General features: G+C 43.6%; 1 protein-coding gene across 7 annotated transcripts in view; it reads left to right on the forward strand.

Annotated features, from left to right (window-relative positions):
* Positions 1-16,612, forward strand: part of KMT5B (lysine methyltransferase 5B) — a 58,081-nt gene that overhangs the window by 23,212 nt on the left and 18,257 nt on the right. For 4 of the 7 annotated variants that reach the window (XM_047775075.1, XM_047775072.1, XM_047775078.1 and 1 more), the window contains 4 exons: positions 4,879-5,026; positions 10,024-10,092; positions 15,141-15,306; positions 15,688-15,797. In XM_047775075.1, the coding sequence (XP_047631031.1) occupies positions 4,932-5,026; positions 10,024-10,092; positions 15,141-15,306; positions 15,688-15,797 (440 nt within the window). In that variant the 5' untranslated portion in view covers positions 4,879-4,931. Of the gene's footprint in view, positions 1-4,878; positions 5,027-7,659; positions 7,779-10,023; positions 10,093-10,260; positions 10,754-15,140; positions 15,307-15,687; positions 15,798-16,612 lie in introns of those variants that run through there. The other 3 variants (XM_047775077.1, XM_047775074.1, XM_047775076.1) reach the window with 3 other exon arrangements.

Here is a 16,612-nt window from a genome sequence, read left to right on the forward strand (position 1 = left end):
AAACAAGGGCATCATAAGAAAAGAAGATTACAGGAGTTCCCGTCGTGGTGCAGTGGTTAACGAATCCGACTAGGAACCATGAGGTTGGGGGTTCGGTCCCTGCCCTTGCTCAGTGGGTTAAGAATCCGGCGTTGCCGTGAGCTGTGGTGTAGGTTGCAGGCGCGGCTCGGATCCCGCGTTGCTGTGGCTCTGGCGTAGGCCGGTGGCTACAGCTCCGATTGGACCCCTAGCCTGGGAACCTCCATATGCCTCGGGAGCGGCCCAAGAAATAGCAACAACAACAACAAAAAAGACAGACAAAAAAAAAAAAAAACGAAGATTACAGACCACTCTAATAAATATGGATACAAAAAAATCCTCAATAAAATACTAGCCAGCCAAATCCAGCAGCAGATGAAAATAATTCTACAGCATGACCGAGTGGGATTTATCCCAGGAATGTAAGTTTGGTTTAACATCTGAGAATCAGTTAATGTAATATACCATAGTAATAGAATGAAGGACAAAACCATACTGTCATCCCAATAGATGCAGGAAAAGCATTTGACAAAATTTAACACCCTTTGAGGATAAAAACACTCAGCAGAAGTTCTCTGGTGGCTCAGCAGGCTAAGGATCTGGTGTTGTCATTGCTGTAGTGAGGATTTGATCCCTGGCCTGGAAACTCATTCATGCCGCAGGCATGGGCACCCCCCCCTCCCCACCGCCAAAAAAAAAAACCCTCTCAGCAAACTAGGAATAGAAGTGAGTTTTTGGAGTTCCCTTCGTGGCTCAGCAGAAATGAATTTGACTAGTATCCATGGGGATGCAGGTTCAATCTCTGGCTTCACTCAGTGGGTGAAGGATCTGGTGTTGCCATGAGCTGTGGTGTGGATCTCAGATGCGGTTCAGATCTGGCATTGCTGTGGCTGTGGTGTAGGCCATCACCCACAGCTTCAATTCAGCCCCTAGCTTGGGAACCTCCATATGCCATGGGTGTGACCCTAAAAAGAACAACAACAACAACAAAAAAAAAGGAAGTGAATTCTTCAACCTGATAAAAGACATGTACAAAACCCCCACAGCTTAACGTCACATTTAAGGTGAATGATTTCCCTTAAGGTCAGGAACGAGACATAAATATACCCATTCTCACCATTCTCCCCACTTCTATTCGGCATTATACTGGAAGGTCTCACTTCAGCAGTTAAAAACAAAGAAAACAAAATAGAAGACATCTAGATTGGAAAGGAAGAAGTAAAACAATTTCTGTTTGCAGATGACATGATTGTGTATATAGAAAGTCCTAAGGAATCCACTGAAAAACTATTAAGAATAAGGAGTTCAGTAAGGTTGCAGGATACAAGATAAGTACACAAAAATCAATTGTATTTCTATACACTTTGAATAAACAATCCAAAAAGGAAAAATAGTACTAAATTTAGCAACAAAGTATAAAACTTTGAAAACTACAAAGCATTATTGAAAGAAATTAAAGATGGAGTTCCCATTGTGGCTCAGTGGAAACGAATCCAACTAGGACCCATGAGGATGCAGGTTCGACCCCTGGCCTCACTCAGTGGGTTAAGGATCCAGTGTTGCTGTGAGCTGTGGTTTAGGCCACAGACTCAGCTTGGATCCCACGTTGCTGTGGCTGTTGTGTAGGCTGGCGGCTACAGCTCAGATTGGACCCCTAGCCTGGGAACTTCCATATCCTGGGAGTGTGGCCCTAAAAAGCAAAAAAAAAAAAAAGAAAAAGAAAAAAAAGAAATTAAAGTTCAGGAGTTCCCGTCGTGGCGCAATGGTTGACGAATCCGACTAGGAACCATGAGGTTGTGGGTTTGGTCCCTGGTCTTGCTCAGTGGGTTAAGGATCCGGCGTTGCCGTGAGCTGTGGTGTAGGTTGCAGACGCGGCTCGGATCCCGCGTTGCTGTGGCTCTGGCGTAGGCCGGTGGCTACAGCTCCGATTGGACCCCTAGCCTGGGAACCTCCATATGCCGCGGGAGCGGCCCAAGAAATAGCAACAACAACAACAACAACAAAGACAAAAGACAAAAAAAAAAGAAATCAAAGTTCTAAACAAATGGAAAGACATTCCATATTCATTGATTAGATGGCTTAATATTGTTAAAATGGCGGTATTCCCCAAATGATCACAGATGGAATGAAGTCCCTATCAAAAATTCTTATGAAAATTCAGGGGATTCAGAATAGCTAAAACAGCCTTGAAAAAGAACAAAGTTGGAAGATTCGTACGTCTCAGTTTCGGAGCTTACCACAAAGCTGCCGTAATCAAGGCAGTATTATACTATGTGGCTAGACATGCATTCATGGAGTAGAATCAAGAATCCTGAAAAAACCCTCATGTATGCAGTCAGTTGATTTTTTTCTTTTATAAAAAAAAAATGCCTTTAAAATTAAGTGAGGAAAGAATAGTCTTTTCACCAGTTGGTGCTGACAAAGCTGTATCCGTGTGCAAAAGAATGAAGTTGGACCCGACCTCACACTCTGTGAAAAATTAACTCAAAGTGGATTAAAGATCTAAATTAAAAGCTTAAACTATAAAATCCCTAGAAGAAAACAGTCGTAAATTTCCTTCCTTTTCTTTCTTTTTTTTTTTCTTTTCTTTTCTTCCCTTCCTTCCTTCCTTTTTTCTTTCTCCTTTTTGGGCTGCCCCAAGGCATATGAGGTTCCCAGGCCAGGGATCAGATCTGAGCCTAAACTGCAGCTGCAGCAATGCCGGATTCTTAACCCACTGTGTCAGACTGGGGATTGAACCTGCTTCCCAGTGTTCCTAAGATGCTGACAATTCTGTTGTGCCGCAGCAGGAACTCCCATAAGTTTGCATACTTTTGGATAAGGCAGTGGTTCCTTAGATAGGACACTAAAAGCACAAGCAACAAAAGTGGAAGGTTAAGTGAAATTTATCAAAGTTGCAAACTTAAGGGGTACTATCAAGACTATGAAAAGATAGCTCACAGGATGGGAGAAAATATTTTCAAATCACGTATCTGATAATTAGTATCCAGAATAAATAAAGAATGAAGAACTCTTATAAATCAATAATAAAAGACAAACTCCAGTTTTTAAGTGAGCAAGGAATCTGAATAGACAAGATGTTTTCTCCAAAGATATACAAATGGCCAATACTTGGAAAAAATGCTCAAAATCATTAGTCATTGGGGAAATGCAAGTCAAAACCAGAAAATACCACTTCACAATCATAGGAATGTCTGAAATCAAAAGGACAAATTGTAACAAGTGTTGGTGATGAGAATTTAGAATCCTCATACACTGTTTTGGGGGAGCATAGAATAGCATGGCCACTTTGGAAAATGGTCTGGCGGGTTCTCAGAAAACCACATGACCTAGCAGTTCCACTCCTAGGTATATGTACCTAAGAGAGCTGAAACATACATACACACAAAAACTGTCACTTGAATGGTCACAGAAACATTACTCATACTAGCCAAAAAATAGCAACAGCCCAAACATCTTTCAACTGAAGAGTGAATAAACAGAATGTGGCCTGTCCATGCCATAGAAGATTCATTGGCCATAATGAGGAATGACGTACCGATGGTACAGCGTGGATGAACCTGAACAGCATTCTGCTCATGGAAACAAGCCAGTCGCAGAAGACCACATGTTGAACTTTTCAGACTAATTCATAGAAAAAGTAGATTAGTGGTTACCAGGGGCTGTGTGGGAGGGAGAAATGGGAAGTAACTGCTAGTAGGAATGGGGTTTCTTTCGGGGGTAATGAAAATGTTCCAAAATTGATAGTGGTAATAGTTACACAATTCTGTGACTGTGTTTAAAACCATTGACTTGTACACTAAATGGGTGAGTTGTATGACACGTGATTTAAATTTTAATAAAGCTGTCGTAGAAAATAGAACAACTTTGATAGTTTTACACATCAAATAATTTACACATGCAGATAATTTGATTGCAGAACATACCACCCCTCTGGCAGGGACTTAAATGTGTGTGTGTTTGTTTTTTGGAAGAGTGGATGGAAAGGTTAGACGTCTCACTTCGTCTCTCGTTCTTCCACCACTTAATTTTCAGAGGCTTCAAGTCACACTGCTGATATGCTCTATGATGACATGTTCCGACCCCATGCAGACTGGCTGTGACGTAAACGTCAAACCTAAATCAGTACTGATGAAACTTCACTTGTACGAATTTGGCCTTCTTTCCTCTCTTTACATTTTCTTCCACAGTTAAACCCTGGACTTCAGTTATATATTTCAGTCACTCCCCTGTTTTTTATCCATTTGTTCAAGATCTGTTTCAAACAGGCAAGTTAGAAATAGGCCTGTCAGCCTCTTTCCTTCTTTCCCTGCTTCGACCCGGCTCTGTAATCACGAGCAGGCTTCTTAACCTCTGAGCCTCAGCGACCAGCAGAGTGGGGGGTGACCGTCGCTCCCCTGCCCCAAAGCAGGAAGCGGAGGTTAACGCCTTGGGACTCCTTTGGTGCTTGAGATCCGCCCTTCTGGCGCTTACTGCAGAGGGCGTCTTGTGTTCTCCTTTCCTTCTCACCCTGTCTGGAGCGGCCCTCAGGCCGTCTTGCTGCTGTGATGCACATCTGCCCAGCCAGTTTTCACTTCTTCCGTGGAGGGGCAAGTAGGCGTCTGAGCCAGAGATTCTGTCAGCCGCTCTGTGCCTGGGAAACCTAAGAACAGGATCTGCTAACAGAACACACTCCGGCACCGGGTTAGTCTCCCGCGTTCGGTCTTCTGTGTTTGCAGAGGGAACTCAATTTGTAATTGCCAAAACTGACCAAATGAAGTCATTGCATTTCTAACCTAAATGGTCGATGAAGGTAAAGAGTTTTAAGGTAAAGTTGGGTGGCGTTCGCTGAGTTACTTTTCCTTCTTGTTCTTTCCACAGGTAATGGTAATTCAGGATTCGAAGGACAGAGTCGATATGTACCGTCTTCCGGGATGTCTGCAAAGGAGCTCTGTGAGAATGATGACCTCGCAACCAGTTTGGTTCTTGATCCCTACTTAGGTTTCCAAACACACAAAATGAATACTAGGTAATTTTAAGTCTTCATCCCACGTGGGACAGATGATGTTGTTGAATTTGAGAAAAGAGATGGCTAATTTTACTTTCAGTCAAATTTAAAATGACATTAAAGGAAAGTTTTTTGCTACAGAAGGATTTTCCATGTGTGAGCCAAGAAAAGCAACAAAAGCTTCCAAGGGTTGTCAGTTTTAATTCTGTGTTCTTATTTTTATCACGGGGTGTTTCTATTAAAATATAAAGCTGGAGGAGCATCTTCGTATTCTATTCAAATGTTGATGAGAAATATCTTAGATGAAAGAAGAATCTTAGATGCATCCTGTAAAACCTTGAAAATGTGTATTTTCTTCTTAAATTAGGTTGCATCAGTATTTTTCATGATGTTATCACAAACTTTTCTTTTTTAAAATAATTGCCGATGTATGTAGGAAGTTTTGCTATTATGTGTAATCTTTGAGATTCAGCTAATCATTTTAAGAGTGACTTTGTTTGTTTTTTTGGTTTTTGTTGCTTGCAGCATATGGAAGTTCTCAGCTAGGGATCGAATTGGAGCTACTGCTGCCAGCCTACACCACAACCACAGCAACACCGGGTCCTTAACCCACTGAATGAGGCCAGGGATCAAACCCACATTTTCATGGATACTAGTCGTATTTGTTTCTGCTGAGCTACAAAGGGAACTCCAACAGTGAATGTTTTTAAAGATGTTCTTATATTCAGTATGAAGATAAGAAAATAGATGTGTAACTGCTTTATTGAGTATCATTTGCCATCTTATGTAAAATACTACATAGCTCTTGAAATCCATTATCCCTTAAATGTTTTTATTCTAATTCTCTCTCTCTCTCTCTTTTTTTTTTTTTTGTCTTTTTAGGGCTACACCTGCAGCATGTGGAGGTTCCCAGGTCGAATCAGAGCTATAGCCACCAGCCTGCACTACAGCTACAGTAACACCAGAGCTGAACTGGGTCTGCAGCCTACGCCACAGCTCACCGCAATGCCGGATCCCCAACCCACTGATGGAGGCCGGGGTTCCAACCTGAGTCCTCATGGATGCTAGTCAGCTTCGTTTCCACTGAGTCGTGACGGGAACTCCCCTATTCTCATTCTCTTAAACATCATCTCTCCCCCTAAAAAGCCCTTAGATAAATTTGTAATTAACCACCAATCACAAAAGTCAGAACTTTACAACTTTTTGTTATCTTTTAACTTCAGTGACCAAGGGTTTTCGAGTCTGGTGGAAAAGCATTACAGCAGAGATTTAGGGTGTGGTGCAAGTTCTGGGCCACTGTTCACTCTTACCTCCATCACATTAGCTCGAGCATCTTGCAGCTCCGGTGTTGGTGACTCCCCTAGAGGGACTTGATCACTAGGTAGATAGTCACCAGTAATTCATGGGGGGGGGCAGGTCATTTCTCAATTATATTTTAAATCCCAAAAGAAGTGATGCAGGTTCACTTGTGCCTGTGGTATTTTCATGTAATTTCCTGTCATCATATATCTTTACTGACTAAAATGAAGTGAAAGTTGGAATGGACTGGAGAGGTTATTAAAATAGTTCCCTGCTGCCGGGGGGGGGGCACATTTTTAAATTTTCTGCATAGACAAATGGATGGCTGTTCTCTGGAAAATCAGCGTCCAACTAAAATCCAGTTGGCATCATTTTAAGCCCACATTCTTTTTTCCCAGTGAACATAAGCAACCAGTGCTCATTCTCCTACTGTTAGGGTCTTAATAGCATTTAACTCGCTTGTTAGCCTTTTTTCCCCCAGAATAGCTATTTCACGTAACAGTCTAGCGGCGTTCAGAATATTACTACACAAGCCGTGATTATGGCCTGGAGTCTTCAAGGGACACATTGTCTTCATTATGCCTCATATACTGAGATATGGATGCATATAAACCATTTTTAAAAGTTTTCTAGGAGTTCCCACTATGGCGCAGTGGGATTGGTGGCATTGCTGGAGCTCTGGGATGCAGGTTCAATCCCTGGCTCGGCACAGTCAGTTAAGGATCCAGCATTGCCATAGCTGCTGCGGCTTAGATCTGGTCCCTGGCCCAGGAACTTCCCTATGCTGTGGAGCGGCCAAAAAAAAAGGGAAAACATTTTTTTCCATCAAAATTACAATCAAAGTTTTAGTGACTTAGAAAGGAACTCCATGCTTTGACTATTCCAGAGGATGAAGTATTACCTATTACTGGGTTCTGCAAGAGTAAATAACTCCTGTTTTCTGTAGACGTCCTTCTTAACAACTGTTTCTTGTAATTGGTTTACGTCTGAGTCACTTGGGAAATCTTGTTAAGGTGCAGGTTCTGCTTCAATCTCGGGGGCCCAAGATTCTCCATTTCCGATGCGCTCCCAGTTACGCTTTCAAAGCGAGGTCCTAAACCATCTGGCCTACTGAGCTTTTTTGTGATATGATAAAGGGGTAGAAAGTTCCTTATCAGCTGTTTTCTAGGGCTCACTTTAAAACATGCAGTCCTAAGATGTCAAGTTTAGGACGACCACACGGCAGTCACTAAACTTAAGATCTTACTGTATCCAAGGACCCCCGTTCCGTATTTTCCAGTGCAACATTTAACCTACTCAGTTCCTAAACAGCTGTCGATGGTGTGGGTGATGCTCCTGTCCCCGGGTGAGACTGCCTTGGCTGTGTTGGCGTTGTAAGCGTTGGCCCTTTAGACCAGGGTGGTGAAGCAGTTGATATCACCGTGTCGACAAGTGTGCTCACTCTCTGCCTTTCCCCAGAGCACTCATTTCAAAGGTATTTTAACAGACGTGCAAGCTGATATTTAGGGAATAGACAGGATTTTACTAATGAAGCTTGTTAATCTTAAAGCCGTATGCGTTTCATTAAATCTTAGTGAACTTATTTGAAAATGAAACTATCAGTTATAGTTCTTTATCTTTTGAGCAAGAATGTCACATAAACCATTTTCAAAGACGTTTTATAGAAAATAAGTAATATCCATCGTGCTTTATTGCAATAATCATAAATATTCCTTATATTATTCGCTTTTTGTGGGCTTCTCTTTGGGATGCAAAAGAAGTGACTGGAGGAGTTCCCGTCGTGGCGCAGCGGTGAACGAACCCGACTAGGAACCATGAGGTTGCAGGTTCGATCCCTGGCCTTGCTCAGTGGGTTAAGGATCTGGCGTTGCTGTGAGCTGTGGTGTAGGTCGCAGACACAGCTCGGATCCCGTGTTGCTGGGGCTCTGGCGTAGGCCAGGGGCTACAGCTCCGATTTGACCCCTAGCCTGGGAACCTCCATATGCCTCGGGAGGGGCCCTAGAAAAGGCAAAAAGACAAAAAAAAAAAGAAAAAAGAAAGAAAGAAGTGACTGGAAGGGGGTTCTGGGGTGAGTCAGGGGTTTGGGAATCTGGTGTTGTGTCTGCTGTGGTGTGGGTCTGATCCCTGGCCCCAGGACTTCCGAGTGCCACAGCTGTGGCAAAAAAAAAAAAAAAAGGGGGATCAGAAGATGTAATTAGAGCTTGGATTTTGTTTCTCCAAGCTGTCTGTATGTTACTTATATAAGTGGTCTCTTTTTTTCATAGGTTGATGCGTTTGTAATTTGATGTCATTTTTTAGTTTCTCTCTTTTTATGTCCTTCTCTTCACTTCGACTTTTCAGTTGTACCTTCAGGAACACTGTTTGGAAACAGATGCTTAATTATTTGAGGATTTCTCAAACTGGCTATTTTATGAATTGCTTTTGTTTTAATCTTAACATGTCCCTGTCTTTACTAACATGGCAGCCAGGGGTGTGGCGGGAATGCCTAGAAATAGCATGAACAAAATAGTGATTTCACTCTGTTGGGAAATATTTCAATTTAACTGACTTTTGTCAAGTATGAAACTTAAATTCTTCCTTTTTACCAGAGAAGAGTTGCTGGCAATAGCTTTAATATTTTAAAAAGCTAGTGGGGGTGAATGTGGTGAAGCAGGAGTGGGTGCTTTCAGTGACGCCCCTTGTTCAGGCTGCATGACTGGCGATTTTAGGGTACCCTGAGTAGTGGGGAGAGCATCACTCAAAGAAAATGTGAAGAGTCGGAGTTCTCGTCATGGCTCGGCGGTAACGAGCCCAACTAGTATCCCTGAGGACTCAGGTTCGATCCCTGGCCTTAGTGGGTTAAGGATCCGGCTTTGCACTGAGCTATGGTGTAGGTCGCAGATGGGGCTTGGATCTGTCGTGACTGTGGCTGTGGTGTAGGCCAGCAGCCATAGCTCTGATTAGAGCCCTACCTCGGGAACCCATATGTCACAGGTACAGCCCTAAAAGGCAAAAAAAAAGAAAAAGAAATGGGAAGAGTCATGTCGGCGCAGATTTCAGCCTGGCGCAGTCCTTACCCTTTCGTCCTTCCGCTGCTGGAACTGTCTAATTTTTATTTTCCTCATTCATATATTTGGTTATTCATATCTGTTGAATATGAATTTATAAATCACTTTAAACATCACTTTAAAATTAAGTGCTTGAGGGAGTTCTCGTCATGGCTCAGCGGTAGTGAACCCGACTGGTATCCACGAGGACACAGGTTTGATCCCTGGCCTCACTCAGTGGTTAAGGATCCGGCTTTGCACTGAGCTGTGGTGTAGGTCACAGGTGTGGCTCGGATCCTGCATGGCTGTGGCTGTGGCTGTGGCGTAGGCGGGCAGCTGCAGCTCCCGTTTGACCCCTAGCCTGGGAACCTCCATGTGCCACAAGTGCGGCCCTAAAAGAGAAAAAAAAAAAAATGAAGCGCTTGACCAAAAAGCAGGAAGAAACTTTCGATGTCTGACTTCACGTGAGCAAAGGTGGGACTTGACGTTAGGCGGGAAGGAAGGACCTTTACTCCCCCGGCCCCGCCACCGCCACCGCCACCGCGTCGAGCAGACCCACGCTTCCTGCAGTTCTCGAGCGTCACGGCGTTGTAGACATTTATGCTGCAGCCAACATTGTAAATCTGTTTAGAAATTACAAGTGCAAATTCTACAAATAGTCTTTCATTGTTGTTTGTTTTTGCATTTATATAGCGCTTTTCCTTCGAGGAGCTCAAGGCATTTTTCAAAATCTGACAGTTTTCCTCACAACAACCCCGTGAGGTAGGTAGAGAGCATTGCAAACAATAAGACAACCCACTAATCAGTTTCCCGTTTATAATGTTCCTTTATGTTAAGTAATTGGAAGTGTCAGCATAAACACGGTTTTTAGGACATTTTGCAGACTTTTAAAACAGTTTGGTCTTGGTAATAGCTATATTAAAAAAAAAACCTGCTTTACTCCATAACAGGGTAATGTTAAGAGAATCATTCACTCACAGATCAGGAGTCACTGCCTGGGATTAGCTGAGCCCCCGTGGCAGGGCTCAGCCAAGTATGCTTCTGGTGGTTTCCTGCAGGCCAGGGAGGACTGGAGAGCCCGGGTTCCAGCACCACCCCTCCTCGCAGCATCTGCCACCTGTCAGTTTGCACTGAAACTCTCTTCAGAGGGGGAAATGTGTCACGGTGTTGCCTCGTGGTTTTATATCTTAAATGTTTGAGCATTTTTCTCTCTCTTCCTCTCTCCTTCCCTTGCTCCCTTTTTTCTATCCCCCACCCTCCCGTCAGCTCTTGGTTGTTCATGCTAACGGAAGGGCACGGTAGTACAGCTCAGACAAAGCCACAGCCTTTCTTCATTGCCACACTGGTCTCTTGGGTTTGGAAACAGAAACACCAAATAGCAAGAAAACCTGGGAAGTCAGTCTCTGGAAAGAGTGGGGAACAGGTGTGTGGGAGTGTGAATTCATATGTTTTTTTCCTGCCCCTTTTAAAAATAAACGATTGTAAATGACATATTTTAAAATCTCCTACATTGGCCATTGATCAGAGAGGTGTGGGAAGAGAAAAGTAATGTTTGGTTTATTTAAACTTGCACATTTTATACTAAGAGGGAGGAGGAGGGCATACTGATTTTGGAATGCCAAATACCCATTTCTCTCACCTCCCTGCCATCCTACCCCACAGATATGCAGTTTTAAAGTATATGTGTGTCCACCCTTCTCACAGTGTCGTCAGTGTACCAGGGAGACACAAGTCAAATCCTATTCTGATAACGAAGCCACGCAAGAGGGCCTTCATGGTTCAGGGCAGAGGGCAGGGCCAAGAAAGGCCTGGCTGGCAGTCCCAACCCTTCCATTAATGAGCCCTCATTGGACCTTTTTTTCCCCTCATTAATGGAACAAGCCAGATGTTTCAGATAATCTAAATTATCCAGCGCTGATAGCTTTAAGGAGTTCTGCCGTGGCTCAGCAGGAACAAACCCAGCTAGTATCTACAAGGATACGGTCTTGATCCCGGGCCCTGCTCAGCAAGTTAGGGATCCAGTGTTGCCACGAGCTGTGGCGTAGGCCGGCAGCTATAGTTCTGATTCGACCCCAGCCTGGGAACTTCCATATGCTGCACCTGCGACCCTTAAAAAAAAAGATAATGGCTTTAAGAGCCACAGTGTAAGGATAGCTTTGTGAACTTTGTGTGGGAGATTTAGAGCCCTTATGGTTAAGGAGAAGACAGAGCGTATTTTTTCTATTCACTAGTAGAAAATTAATTTTTTTTTTGTCTTTTGTCATTTTTAGGGCCACACCTGTGGCATATTTGGAGGTTCCCTGGCTAAGGGGTCTAATCAGAGCTGCAGCTGCTGGCCAGCACCAGCTCTGAGCCGTGCCTGCGCCCTACACCACAGTTCACGCCAATGCTGGATCCTTAACCCACCGAGTAAGGCCAGGGAGAGAACCTCCAACCTCATGGTCCCTAGTCAGATTTGTTTCTGCTGCACCAGGACGGGAACGCCAGAAAATTAATTTTTTCTCAGGTCTTCAGTGCCTTTTGCTCTGGCCCTAATAGTTGTATGTTATTAAGTAATCTTTATTTCCCTGCAGTTTTGTTGTAATGGGATTTGACTGACACTGTCAGCCAGGTGACGCTGATGTTCTTCCACAGGGTTCTTGAAACACCTGCACACCCACACTTGTATCTTCCTCCTTCGCCTCACTGTCATCTCACGCCTGTGGCAGCCAGCTGCGGCAGTAACTTTTGACAGTAAATTACACTCGCAGCGAAAGGGAGGTTCTCACTGGGTAGCCAGGGACAGTTGGGGAGGTTTTGTTTGTGTCTGAGGCAGTAGCAGCCAGGAATGCAGAAATAGAAGTTACAGGGTATGAGGCAGGCAGAGTATTAGTAAATCGAGAGTCGATTATTCTGGCGTTGCCTCATGGTTCAGCAAGTTAAGGATCCAGCATTGTCACTGCTGTGGCTCTGGTTACAGCTGTGGTGTGGGTTTGATCCCTGACCTGGGACCTTCCACATGCTACAAAAAAAAAGTTGGATTATTTTGTTTTGGTTTTAGCATATAAATTTTTTGGCGTCATGAAGGAAGGGTAACCAGAAGGATAGGTGAAAGGCCTTTTTAGAGAGGAAAAAAGTTTCAGGAAGCACACATAAGACCTATCAGGAAGAGCCAGTGTCCATTACAGGCCTGTCACGTCTTTTCTGTCAGTCTTGAGCTCTTCAGGTGAATTAGTCCTGACTCTTGCTTTTTAATGTGTCAGGCCATGCAGTTAGTTTAAGAATGTCGTCATGGGCCAGAGCCTCATTGAACACTTAAGATCGCTTGGCTCTTTCTGTCGTAGCCCTGCCACTTCATGTCATGGGTTCTTCATCCTCTTTGCTCAGAGGGAGCTGCTGCTTTTCTCCTCTCTGCACAGCGTGGGTTGTCTGTCTCCTGTCGTTCGTGCTGCCCGCAGTGCTGCTCTTTGTGCCTTAGCTAACAGCTGCTTGGTTGTCTCATCTGTCCTTCGTATGCAGATAACCACCCCGTCCAGGGTTGCAACCAGAAGGGCTTAGATTTGGTTTCTTAAAGAACAAAGAACCTTGACAAAAATCACTTGTGATGGCTGCAGGTACGTCATTTAATGTAACTCTATGGAAGTTTGGAGACATTCACAGTTCTGCAAATGTGTGCAATACTTAATAGTAGTTCTCTGATATCGTAACCTGACAGCCTAAAGACATTCCAAATTGTTCGTGAGACTGCACTCATCTCTGAGGGCTGGTCTGCTGATTGAAAGGGAGAACGAAATAGGGCATCATCCGTTTCTTCGTAGGGTGTCTCTAGGATGGGCTTGAACCCCTTCGCGTGGCGCTCCTCAGTTGTCGTGAGAGCTTGCCGAATCTAGGCTGCAGCTGGAAAGTGCCTGGAGGTGTCAGCACGCTGACACGGCTGAAGGCCTCTAAGACCCTTTCAGTGACTGGTGTTACATCTGCTCTGTTCCTCGAGCCTGCTCTCTTCCTCCTTCTAGTACTTCCCTTTACTCTTGGTAGCCAGCTGACTCTCTTAGCCCCTTAGAATTTCTCTCCCTTTGCCTTCCTTCTTTTGACTCTTCCTGCCTATAATAACACTGTGTTTTCTTGAGAAGTCTGAGTTCACCATTGTCCTCATTACCCACATCAGTGTCAACGCCCCACTGCCCCCTTCCCAAACAGATCTTACCTTTTCATTATCATTTCCGTACTTCAAAACGCTGTAGTGATGTTGTTTGTACCACGAGAACATGCATTTACACATTGATGCCTTGCGTATCTGTTCAATGCAATTATGTGTCTTTCAGTCCCAACAAAATTTTCATTTCAAGACCGGTAGCTGTGTCCTTTATCATACATTTTTCACCATAGCACCTGGGTAAACAGCAACTAATAAATAATCCTTGGAGAAATATTGTGGCTTAAAATCTTGAAATGTTATGAATGCATTTGTGATAGCTTACCTAGGAAAAAATACTGCTTGAGTGCTTCCTTTGCTGGGGTTTAGTCTAGATCTTACCTCAGTTTTAGCATTTGCAGGTGTCTGAGATGTGCACCTTTTTTTTTTTTTTTTTTGCTTTTTTAGGGCTGCACCCACGGCATATGGAGGTTCCCAGGCTAGAGGTCTAATTGGAGCTACAGCTGCCGGCCTATGCCACAGCCACAGCAATGTGGGGTCTGAGCCACATCTGCGACCTACACCACAATTCACAGCAATGCCAGATCCTTAACCCACTGAGTGAGGCCAGGGATCGAACCCACAACCTCATGGTTCCTAGTCGGATTTGTTTCCGCTGTGCCACAACGGGAACTCCGGAGATGTGCACTTTGAAATGTTAGAGTAAGATGCATAGTTCAAAGTTTTTTTCTCAGGAGACACTAATTTTTTTTCTTAATGTATTTTATTTCAATAGCAGTCTGTAATCCTTTTTTGTTGATGTTGGGGTTTTTTTTTTAACTTTTATTTTGGAAAATAAACCAAATGAAATTGACGTGTGAAGAGATTTTGAAATTTAGATCCAAGTACCTTTAATCACAGTACGCATTCTCCTGAGAACATACCTTTAAAATGAGGGGCTTACAAACTTAGGTTTCACCTGGACCGTGATTGTGTCATGTGTTAGCACGTGTCCCGCAGTGTAGTGTTCTGAAGTCATCTGGCCGATCTCACAGGAGAAGCCTTCCGGGGTTCTCCCCCAGCAGCTTTCCCTCCTGTCACCAGCACGACAGGGTCGCTGCTCGAGTTGTACTCTTGCACTCTTGTTCTCCGAAGGCAGTTACCCAAGATTAATTTGACATGGAATTGGAGCATCAGAGTGCGCTTTAAGACCTCTTGGGATGTTTAGTTTGGCTTTTTTCTAATTGTGTGCATAGAGAATGTTTGTTTATGGCATGATTTTGTTTGCTTCATCTTTTTTCTGAAGCTCATTGCCTGCACGCTTTTGGCTTGATCTTGCATGTTTTAAAAGAACGCTTTTGTCTTTCTCACTCAATTAGGTAAGCTCTAATCTAGCTCTGTCCTTTATTTGTACCTCTCAAAGTAGATGACTAGTTGTAAGCCTGAGTCAGACAGCTTTCATTGGAATCACCTGGTCACCTTTCAGTTAACTAGGTACCAGTGACTTAAAGGAGAGTCTGGGGAAAGAGGAGTTCTCTCCCTGAAAATCCGTATTTCTTTAGCAATGATTACCAAGATTATCGCTCTCTTTTGTTAGGTGACTGTTCGCTGTTTTCGGGTTGCTTTCTTCTCAGGCTCTCTTAGCAGTGGCCCAAGAGTTGTGGAAGATGACTAAAGTTACTGTCTTGCTTTCTTTGAGATTTCGGCCTATTAAAGGAAGGCAAGAAGAACTAAAGGAAGTGATTGAACGTTTTAAGAAAGATGAGCACTTGGAGAAAGCCTTCAAATGTTTGACTTCAGGCGAATGGGCACGGCACTATTTTCTCAACAAGAACAAAATGCAGGAGAAATTATTCAAGGAACATGTAGGTTTATTAATAAAATTAGTACTGTTTATCTGTTTGAATAAGAGTAAAGGAATCTCAAGCCTAAATTTTAGTGAACACTGAAATTTTGAGTCAGACTTTCGTGATACTGATCAGTATGAAGATCTAATACCACTGGTCATTTATATGACCATCCAGAGAGAAACCCTTGTCATCCAGCAGTGAGAGTTATTGTGAACTTTTAGCGTAACATAGACATCAGGTTTACAAGTATTTGAAGTTTTAAAATAACAAAATTTGTTACTGAATCTTAAAATTTTTTACATAGTTGGTGGTGATTTGCTTTTATAATTCTGAGGAAGTCTAGCAGGATTAATAATTCAATATAAAGTAAATATCAAATTTCTTTTTCTGTTTTAGGTATTTATTTACTTGCGAATGTTTGCGACTGACAGTGGATTTGAAATACTGCCTTGTAATAGATACTCTTCAGAACAAAATGGAGCCAAAATAGTTGCAACGAAAGAGTGGTAACTATTATACTAGTAAAAACCCATAAAGTAATTTTATTTAGAGCTCTCTCTTAAGTTACTGTTCACGAGCTGAGCAGTTGTGAGAGGGAGTAAAGTTGGAGCTTACCCTACAGGAGCCAGGGCAGTGCTGGAACCTCAGCCCAGTGACCAGGGTCAGGACGCAGGAATTCGAAGGTTGACTTGAGGAGTTCCCGTCGTGGCGCAGCGGAAGTGAATCCGACTGTGAACCATGAGGTTGTGGGTTCGATCCCTGGCCTTGCTCAGTGGGTTAAGGATCCAGCGTTGCCATGCGCTGTGGTGTAGGTCGCAGACGTGGCTCAGATCCCACCTTGCCATGGCTGTGGTGTAGGCTGGCAGCTGTAGCTCCAATTGGACCTCCAGCCTGGGAACCTCCATGTGCTGGGGTGCGGCCCTAAAAAGCAAAAAAAAAAAAAGTCGTCTGAGTTGAACCAGATGCTGTCTGTAAGCCAGAGTGCTTTGTGTTTTCCTTGTATTGGTCTGGGCACCTGCTCCAGGACTGCTGAGAGGCTTGGGGTGCCGGGCTTGGTTAGCTGGGTTCCAGAGTCAGTGTTTTACTGGCCTGTAAGAGTGGTTGCATATGAAGTCTTCATGATCCTAGGAGTTTCATAGGTAGAAACCTCCTCGCACACTGTCCTAAAAGTATATGTATGTGCCCAGCCATGAAGGATAAAAGCCATGCATGAAAGAATGTGTGATTCTGTCTTTGCTCTAATGCTTGTCCCCTGCCTTATCTCCCAGAAGAAACATGTAGCCCCTCTCTGACATCACCCCTCATGTTTTTCATAGCAAGA

The sequence above is a fragment of the Phacochoerus africanus genome, chromosome 4 (assembly GCF_016906955.1).
Source record: "Phacochoerus africanus isolate WHEZ1 chromosome 4, ROS_Pafr_v1, whole genome shotgun sequence".
In the NCBI taxonomy this organism is placed as follows: Eukaryota; Metazoa; Chordata; class Mammalia; order Artiodactyla; family Suidae; genus Phacochoerus; species Phacochoerus africanus.